The sequence below is a fragment of the Ceratina calcarata genome, unplaced genomic scaffold (genome assembly GCF_001652005.2).
Source record: "Ceratina calcarata isolate Rehan_Ccalc_2016 unplaced genomic scaffold, ASM165200v1 scaffold54, whole genome shotgun sequence".
Classification (NCBI taxonomy): domain Eukaryota; kingdom Metazoa; phylum Arthropoda; class Insecta; order Hymenoptera; family Apidae; genus Ceratina; species Ceratina calcarata.
The window spans coordinates 852,942-863,524 of NW_017176565.1; the positions used below are offsets into that span (position 1 = coordinate 852,942).

General features: G+C 40.0%; 1 protein-coding gene across 1 annotated transcript; it reads right to left on the reverse strand.

Annotated features, from left to right (window-relative positions):
• Positions 1–7: 7 nt before the first annotated feature.
• Positions 8–2,198, reverse strand: LOC108628716 (nuclear transcription factor Y subunit beta). The gene has a single exon (XM_018030810.2). It carries the CDS (start codon positions 2,196–2,198, stop codon positions 246–248), a length of 1,953 nt encoding a protein of 650 aa, XP_017886299.1. The 3' UTR covers positions 8–245.
• Positions 2,199–10,583: the final 8,385 nt, after the last annotated feature.

Below are 10,583 nucleotides of genomic sequence, written 5' to 3' on the forward strand. Positions count from 1 at the left end.
TTATTTGCACGAAACAGTATGTCGGATTCGAAACGAGGAAAATCAAATCTGTGGTCAAATGGTTTTTAAATCCAGATGACGTTTAGAAAAATATGATATTATTCAGTAATAAAATTAAGAGGCAGGTCTTACCATTTGACCACAGATCGAGTACGGAAAAAAGAGAGAACTCGATTTCACCTTAATAATATCGTCCTGCAGATCGATTTACATGACTCGTCTAACTCCAAGCTCCGGTTGATTCTTCACGCGGACGATTTTCCGAACGACGCCTGATTCGTCGCGAAGTGTAGATTCTTATTTGGCACGGCGCCCACGTTCAAAGCCAAAACTTTGGAGACGATGTTCAAATCCTCCTGGTTGCCGATCCCTGGCACGTTATTCAGCTCGCCCGCGATTCCGGATTGATATAAAAGGTGTTGTATCTGCCTCGCGGGCGTGGGAGGCTTCGCTTGCCTATATTGCGTAAAAGGGTTGTAGAAATTGGCTGGAGTCCTTTGTGGCGCGTTAAAATCGAAGTTGTTCCTGATTCTGTTGTCCGCGTTGAATCCGAAGTTCCCAACCGCGTTGAAAGCCTCCTGTCGATTGAATCGTGACGAACCCAAGGGAGGCTGGAATTCGGTTGAAAAAGAGCCAAAACTTTGCTGGAGTCTCTGTTGCTGCGGTTGTAGCGATTGCAAATGTTGTAACTGCTGTGGCTGTTGTAAATGTTGCAGTTGTTGGAACGGTTGCAATCGTTGTTGTGACTGCTGCAAATGTGACAAGGATTGAACTTGTTGCTGAGGATGTTGCTGAGGATGTTGCGATTGCGGACGGAATGATTGCAACCGTGCTGATTCCTGTTGGAAACCTTGCTGGAACGCTTGAGGCGCGGCAACGTTCGGCACTTCTAGAGATACACTAGGCTGAAGATGAACGTTCGATTCGGAAGGTGGTTGTAACGTCAAAAAATTATTGTTCTGATCGAAGAAAAATTGTTTTTGCGGTACAACACGTTGCGACTGGAAGTGATTCTGTTTCTGTTCTTCAAATTTCAATCGCTGTTCCTCTAATTGTTTAATTCTTTGTTCTTCCAGTCGCTTGAGCCTAGTTTGTTCCTCTAGCTGTTTTATTCTAGCTTGCTCCTGAAAATAGTATTGCTGTTGTTGCTTCTGTCTCAGTTGTTGTTCGTACAGTTGCTGCTGTCTAACCAAAAACTGCGTTTGCTGGATCTGCTGTTGTTGAAGATCTGCTAATTGTTTCTCCAGAAGTTTTTGTTTAAAATCCAACTGTTCCTGGAGAGTCAAGGCCTGTTCATCGTTCGGAGATTTGAAGATCGGCACCACGCTTTTAGGCACGCCTTGCTCGTCCTGTTGAACCGTGAACGCTGCTACCAGGGGAGCTTGGAAGATCTTGACTTCCTCAGTTTTATCTCTGGCGTCGCTTGAACTGGATATCGTCGCGTTGATTCTTGCCGAAGCAGTGACAGTGCTTGCGGTCGGCTTTGGAGAAACGAGCGCATTTGCAGTGGCGATCTTCGTTCGATTTTGCATAATTAAGACGTTCGCAGTCGCGAAACCATTGGTCGCACTTCCGGTTAGGCTCTCAGAAATCTCCGTCATTGGTCTCAATGTTACACTCTCCACTTTACTCACTGAAAACGTCTTCAAAGTAGCCGACGATGTTTTCTCTTTCTGCTCCGACTTCGATTCAGTTTTGTCACCGAAGGACGCGGTATTCTTCACCGGCTGTATAACGTTATGAACGTGAAAGCTCCTGGCGTCTTCCTGCGTTGCTTTCTCGATGTTCATCGCAGGCGTCTTCAGCGTTACGTAATGAACGGCCTGGTCGAAACTGGAATTCTGTAATTTGTCTTCGCTGGGCACGTCGTCCTCGCTTGGAAAACTCTTGAACGAGAACGTGGTCTTCTGCACGCCGAGATCATCGTTCAGGTTCTTTTTCGCGACACCCTCGAAGGCACTAGTGTCCCTCTGAACGATCGTGTCTGACTCGTCCCTGTGCTGCTCCGCGGATTCGGTTTCTAAGTCGGTCAGAGCTTTTAGAAGCGCCCGGCGAAGGTTTTTATCTAATTTTATGGGTGGTGGGCTCACATCTAAACCCTTGTCGGAGATCTCTGGCTCCTGACACCTCGTCAGGGTGATCGAGGCCGTTGCTAATAGGAATACTAGCGTTGCCTGCAAGATCAATAAATTTTTCATTATTAATTAACTATTTATAATGCTGGTTCGAAAATGATTCGACCAGGCTTGATTGATAAATGTATGTACATCGATTGATTTGCATTTCCACGTAGAATGAATCCAAGAAAGTTACTATGCATACGTGTGTATGTATGTGTATGTACGTAAATGCGTTCGAAGGCGCGTAAATTTATTACGTTCGTTTCCTGCTACCAACTAACTGATTGAAGAGCAGATCATAAATTTATATAAACACACCTGCATAAATTCTGTTAGACCGTCTGAACATTTCACAATGATTTTCTCTTTTTAGAAATGTCGAACTTCGACGAAACTTTCATCTTATAAACGAAGATGTATCCCTTGCTCGTTTTACATAATTATGAAAGAATTTCCCTGAGATCTCGTGAGAAATTGTCGTAGGTATTACAGCTATCCGCGTCGGACGTAAAACAATGAGACATTAACAAATTCTGACTGTCAATTTGTTAAGCTTACAATTAATAGGCGAAACGTTTTCACTTATTTCAAATGCCAACATTTCTGTGTGAAATGACAGTACGAATTTTTCTCAGCAATTTTCTACTTTTTATATATTCAGAAATTTTATTAAGCACACGAAAAACGAATTAGAATTAAAGTAAAAGTAGAAAGAGATGCTAATAAGATCGTACGCTATAATCGTGTTGTATAATAGAACGAAAATTGCATAAGTAGATAAGATGAAGACAATTGGTACATAATACATTATATTTGTACTGATTGTAGGTTCGTCCGATATCTCTTTTCCTTTTATTTTACGAATAGGTATGTTATTATGTGAAACTGTCAGATGTTGCATGTACAAAACTGGAGTAGAATAATTGAAACCTGTCTCTCAGCCTCCTATTATGAAAGCATGCCATTTCGTATGTCTAAAAATTGTTCCTCCCAAAAACAAGACGATGTTCGAATCGCTGTTTGACGAAATAAATATTCACACAGTGAAAGTCGTCATATTATGAATCATTCATTTATGATATTTATGAATTGTTTAAATCGTCTTTATGATACGATTCTGTATGAGTCGTTTCTTTAATTAATATTATCAGTGTTATTACGAATCTGGATTTGAGAAATATTCCAACACAAGACATGAGATACTACTTCGTAAGTAATTTAAACTCGTGGGAAATAAATGGTTACGGCATGTGTTGCTAAAGAGTTTTCGAGCATTTTCCAATTGTTCGTACACTGCGAGAATGTTCAGAAACATTACATTTAAAAAAAAGAAACAACAGTATAAAAGATAATTTTATTTTAAGGTGTGTCTCATACTTCGAGGAGAAGCTCACACGTTTCTATAAACTCGCCTCGGGTCATGAACTTTCATCCCGCGCGGTGAAATTAAACATACAATCTACTGTGGCGTTGTCATCTAATGATGATTCACTGCCGCATCATCAACGGTTTTTAATATAGAAAATAGGTTAAAAAATGTGAAATTTTTATTATAAAAAGAAATTAAATGATCATCTTCACTCCCGCTATAATGCTCCCTGTTATGAAATTATCTCATGAATAATCGGGAACAGCACTGTACATAAACTGGTCGCCGCTGGTTTGTAAAATAAGACCAGGAGCGCTTCCCCCTTGAACAAGTTACACGACATCCTTGTAAGCGGTAATTACTATCGCTTTACAATCTGTGACCGTTGTCAAGGCTTGTGAGAACAAACACTCGAACCCGTCGTCGAGACCATACAAACCAGTAGATCTTCTCGCGAAACAAAAACATCTTGATAAAATACAATATTGAAAGGCACGAGAATATTTTAACAAAATGATAGAAAAGCTGGCCTAATCGAATGGATTATGCGCAAACTTACAGCTCGAGTATAATTACGTGCATATCGATGGAAAAAATGTATGTGCGCTTTCTCATGGATTAAAATCAGCTTGCGGTTATTGTCTACATACAAGGTGATCCTTCAGGAGAAACTATTCTACGGTTGTGAAACAGATCAGTCGCGGTCGAGACCGCACCTCCGCATCAGGTCGCAAGTTCCCCTCGGTCGTTACCTCAGTGGCGAACTTTCACACCGCGGCTGCTAAAGGCGTGTACAGCCGAAAAGGAAAAGCGATTTTCATTTCTACTTGACGGTGAAGCGATGACGAGAGCCCGGGAAAAAAACGAGTGACAAGAGAAAATAACTACTCGTCGTTACATTCGGTATTACTGTGGCATTTGATCAGCTAAGGATGTATTAGCTATACAGTCAATCCTAAAAGTTTATGTATTTTAGAAAAACGCATTTCTTGTAATTAAAAAGAAATCAGACGTCGGAAGAACAATGCTAATAATAAATAGCTACATGCTAAAAAGTATAGAAGGAAATATCTAATTAAGTATTGACGCTGACGAAAAATTTTTTTCTTCAAAATNCCCCTTGGAAAAATCTCGGAAAAATCGAAAATTTTTTTTTTCTCAGAATATCGAAATATATTCTAAAGGGCGTCAAAAATATCAGACTTAGTGATTAATTTACAGTCTTCCTTAAGTACACCAGCCCTAAGTCTATTGAAAAATTCAACTAGGCCTGGCGCAGGTAAGAACATGCCATACCTCTTGACATTTGTGAAGAAAGTTTCGTTTGAAAAGAGTCTGCGCAGATACGTAATAAGCGTGTAACAAAGCGACGTTCATAAATGTCTTCTGTAATGGCATAGTTGTTCATAGGAGATAGAAAGTATTTCTGATAGTAAGGATAAAATAAAATAATCTCGAATCTGGAATACGTCGATATGATTAAATCGTACTGTAGAAGGTGTAGAAGTGTAATCTCCAAATGAGGGTATCATTTGCTTACAATGTTCCCGACTATCTAATCGTGTGAATGACTATGCCACACGTTCACAGTATTCTTTACTGCATTCCACTAAAAGTATCATTAAATTAAGGAGCAGTGTGCATCTGTTAAAAAAACCTGATGTTGAAACACAACCCGCGTACGTAAAACTGTGTTTTATTATTTTCCGTGGCTGCGTGTTCGTATAGTCCAGTCATAAAAAAATGAAGAACAGGGAAAGTATGCAAAGAAGGGGACAGTGATGATTTAGAAATCCTAATTGTGAATTCAGTCGAAACGACAAGTCCAGCGGAATGTTTGCACAGAATGTTCACAGTGAATATTCAGTATTAGTGAAAGGGGTTTAAATCAAATATTGGCTATATGTATCTATCTGCTCTGCAAAAATTATTAGGAGATTCTCGGAAACAGGCGGATCCCGAAAAAGCAACGAATTTAAGAATTAAAAGAGAAACATTTCGTTACGTGAACAGGGAATTCTTGTTTTGTAGCAACACATTTTTTGAAGCGCTTCCGCGTGAACGAAGAGGGAAGACACGCCCTATTTAGAGTCTGACGGAGACACATCTCTAGAAACTTTCTACTCAGCCGAATAATCTTTTGTCTCAGATGGTCCAGCGCCTCATTAATATTTCCAGCAGGCACCGAAAAGGACAACGTACATGAATCTCATGAACAAACGTCTTGTCTACGCTCCCAGTGTGGATTTCACTTTCAGGAATTATGCTCGTTGAAGGATCGTTTGACGCGTGTCATTTTTAGTAATCGCGTACGTACCGCGTACGCATCATAAATTAAGAGATCTGATGGACAGTTAAAGAAGCCTATGAACGGTTAAGAAATTTCTCACGATACATCCAAGTGAATAGGGAATTGTGTGACGTAATTTTCGACGCGATAATTAAAGAGCATACTCGATATCTAGATTGCACGTGAAGGAATTATGCTAGAAAATAAAGGAAAACGTCTAACTTTTATAAACCTTGCTAGACAAATCAAATGTTTGCACAAAAGTTTTATTAGTCACTCGTTTTCATTCCATAAGACGAAGCTATTACGTAGATATTAATAAGAATTTCTTTATGATCAGGGCTTGTAAAAAAGGAATTAAATTATACATGGAACGTTTTTGCAATCGGCTTTCTATGGACCGATTTTCCAGAAGACGATTCCATGGCTCATAATTTGCTAACACGTGAACGGTTTTAGCGTGAATTTCTCCGCGTTCGAGCGTACGTCTTGCCTATTAGAAAATAACAATGACATAGAAAAATCCCCGTGTTCATTTTCTCCCAATCAACAGCGATCGCAAACAGTGTTCGTAAGGAAATGCAAACATTATTACTTGAATCTAATTCATATATTTAGACAGCACGTTTGCAGAAGGTATACGAACACAATCCAATTATACAGAAGCGACGCGCGTGTTTAGATTCCAAGTTTCTATTCTTTCACGCGAACGGTGCTTTAAACAGTGAAATCGTCTCGTACTTATTATCACGATTCCAGATAAATTTCATGCACTTTTCTCTGGCTTAATGACACGAGCAGACGATCTAGGTGAAAGAAGCGACCGGCTACTTGTAACAGTGTCATGATTCTAATGGACCGCGAAACGATGCAATAATGCGCTTCCGGAATCTGATATTCCTGGCACGCAGGATCGGCGCGAGGTATCTGGAAGAATCGTGACAGACCGATGAAGAGAAATATTTTTCTATTACATCACACAACCGTAATCTTCGATCTTGATCTCAATCAGCGTTAATTAACAGACACGCTGACCGATTGGGCTAATTGTCACGCAATGAGTCAAGCTCCAATTACAGTAATAATTGTTCGATATAGATTCCACGCGATGATTCGTGTTGCATGATGAATTTCACGCTTCAGTTTCTCATGATTGGACTCGAATGAGTTTCATTGAAAGTCAACGTGTCTGTTCTGACTCATTAAAACGAACAGAATGTATAATAGAAGATTAAACAATTGATACTGTTTAATTGTTGACGGTATAAATTGTTGGAAGATATCTTAAACACTTTTCTCCTGATGATGTTCATTCGAGGAATTCCAAGTTAAATGGGATAAAGACGTTCGTTGAATTATGTATTAAATTTTATTGGCCGCGTTACGTGCGCGTTCTTCGCTAATTAAATTAAGCAGAAACGCAAAACTAAGTGATAAAAAATTCGAGATACAGCCATGTTTGGTTGTAACGTTACAGAATATAGTTATGTACGTTTCGGCTGAATGAAAACTGAGAACAGGTTCCTGGGACTCGTTAGAATGTTTTTCACTCGACGTTTTGCAATCGGCGAGAAAGTTGGTCAAAAATCATGCGAGGATGATGAGAGAGAGAATACATGAACTGCCTCGGTGATAAATTAATTTGTCATTTATGTACGCTCATCGAAACTGTTGTTCGAGCGCAACAGTCTTTCTTTAACTTAGACTGTATTTATAGAGGCATGATTTAAGTATTTTGTGTGCTCGTTAAGTAAGTGCGCGAAGATAAACACATTAAGAAAGAAAGTGCGATTCATGTCTTAGAAAGCAATCTCACATACTACAGAGTTACATCTAACCCTTGCGTGATGAATCGATACTGCGGAGATTTGAAGTTTTCATGAAAATTAAGATTAACGCGTTCGGGCGTAAAAAGATTTCAAGGTTTCATTTTTCATTACTCGATAGAAAGCGAGTAGAAGTAATTCTTGACAAATAAAAATATCTCTCATCAATAATGATCCTTATCCAACACGATTGAGAAGTAATTTAAAAATGACCATCCTTTTTCGAGAACAAGATGCGCGATTGGAGAATGAGAATTCTTTCGTCATCAGTTACGCGATGAATGGTATTTGTTAGGTGAACAACGAGGATTACTATGAACTTTCGGGAGCCGAGCTTCGAACAGGTAACGAATAGTTAACAACCTGCGATTGGAAGCAAAATACCGTGAGAGACGTTTGTACGTTGGCCGTCTTCGGCCAAGGTGGAACAAGGAAGACGTGGTAGAGAATAGTGCCGGAGGCGGCACTTTCACTCGGCAGTATGTCGAGGATGTGCGCGCTCATGAACTTGCCACGCTACTTCCTCGCGTTGTGACTAGCGTAAAAGCTCGATCACGGGCAACGGAGTCCGAGTTTTGTCACGTGCAAGCCCTTGATGTGATGCACAGATACGCGTCCAACCGCGTTTCTAACAGATTGTTTGAAAAGCGAAATGTCTCACCGTGCAAGATCACGATATTCCCCTAATTAAGCTGTACACTCGCATCAGATCGAGAGACGATCTGAGAATGAAGACTATGTTTCACTGAGAACTACACGAGTTTCTACGAGGACTCCTAAATGCATTCAGATTCGTAATTGAATATGAACGATCATGGAAATCGCAGGTGCGATTCACATTTTGAACAGGTTCGAAGCAGAAATGCGGAAATCCTGAAATGCGTGAAAGCTCGTTTCGACAATGTCGCTATGCATGTCGTGCCGATTATACAACCGAGTCCTTGACGTTGAATAATGCATAGGTCCGAGCGGCGAGAAGATGCGACGAATGAAGTAAAGTGCAATTAGCTTGCAACGTACGGTGCTACGCGTCGTATCCCGGGCGACGAGTGAAAGTTGAGGATGACAGCTTTGTAACGACACCGAAGGAACGTCCTCGTTCGGGACAATTTATTGAATGAGGTATATAACCCGAAGATGTGGTCGTGATCGATTCGGTACCATCGATGAGATCGATGGAAAGCGCTCGGAGAACAGCCTCGGATGAAAAAGAGTTAATAATAATAATAATATTCGGATGGCCCAGAACGTATTCCTTGCCTTCGATGCCTCTCATTATTTTAATTACCAAGTATTTCCCGATATAATCTAGTGCCCCGATGAAAATGAAACTTTAAGTGAACGGCGCAGCATCTCGCTATCGGTATAATTAGAGAAATTAACGAATGAATATTCATTACCGACGAGTTCTACGATTGCACGATTTATAGATTCAGATTTCGCTGGCTGGTACACGCGCGTTATCTCCTAGATTGTTTCGTAACCAGTTAATATGTATGTTTCAAGCCCGATGATCAAAGCCTGATCTCCCTTTCGGATTGGGTCAGGCGTCACCGTCCGCCGAAGAAAAAACTTTCTTCTGACCGAGCATGGAAAAGATGCCACCTGCTTAAGGTTCAACGAACCTATCATCGCGCGAGACGCATAGAATATCCACACCCAAATCGGGACTCTCGTCATAAATCGTTTGGCAATTACTTTCTCCCTGAATGCGGTTACAAAGAATGTATCCGCGTTTGAGCATTAAAATTGCCAGACGCAGTGGATAATTATTTTATCTTAAATGATTTGTTAATTGATCCACTCGCTCTATGATTATCTACTCTCCTGTCAACAATTTATCAGCCTCAAAATGTCTAAAAAAAAGATTGGCATACTTTCTAATAACGAGGTTGACACCCACATTTATTTTATTCTACCTCGTATCCATTTTAAGAAAGACGAAATATGAGAGCTCTCACACTTTTCCCGCATCGATGCTATGTTCAAGGTCAAGAGAAATGAAACGCTTTTACAAGTATCTCAATGAGACGACGAACAAAACTATGTAACAGGAGAAAAACCGCAACCGTGATATTAAATCCATGTATAGATTATCCGATACGAGTCGGTCATATTTATATCTCCGGATTCGGTTCATTAACTCCGTGAAAGCTCCGTTTTTCTGGTTAAAAAAAAAAATCGTTCGACTATCTCGATCCGCACGCATATTTCTAACGAATTGCTCTTACGTGAAATTAATTCAGAATTTAATTAATAGGTTCGGGATAGAAGCTCTTGTACGCGCCATGTAGCAAGTAGGTTGTTCAAATTACAAATTACACGCGAGGTGCGGCTGCAGAATTCCAATCGTCGAACTTGATCTATTTCGATAATCCTAGCATACGATTAATCATCGAGTTTGAGAGAATGTAGTAAAAGCGAAGGAATTGGAGGAAAGTGGCCCGATGTTCGGAAGAAAGTTCTTGGCGATAGAAACAAGTGTCTTATTCAACAGTGAAACTAAAAGTGGAGAGGCTTGAAGGTGTTTTGAATAAACTCGTATAAACGTATACATTAAAATAAATGTTAACCATTTTTATCTAATCCAATGCTATCTTTCCAAGCTAAGTAATTCGAGGTGTACAAAGTAGAAATTGAATGAAACGAACGAAACATTAGGATTCAAACGTTCGTTCCTATTGCGTGTAAGATTGCAACAGTGCGAAGGGAAATACGCATGCAGAGTTGAAAATATGTGAATCGAAGGGGCATGCGAATAGAGAAGAAAGTCGCTTCCATCGAATGAATGCTCATCGGGAACTTCTTCTAGCTAGAAATCTGAATTTTTCCAGCATTGAGTCGCACAGCACAGGTAACTTTCGATTACCGCCGCGTTTACAGGCTTTACACAGTTTGCATCCCGTTATAAAAACAATTATTTTAACACGACAAAATATATGAATAATCACTTTCAATAAAATGACAGCGAATAATTT

What these genes read in the sequence shown, in the direction of transcription:
- LOC108628716 (XM_018030810.2), bottom strand. Translation starts at nt 2,198, where the DNA reads ATGAAAAATTTATTGATCTTGCAGGCAACGCTAGTATTCCTATTAGCA.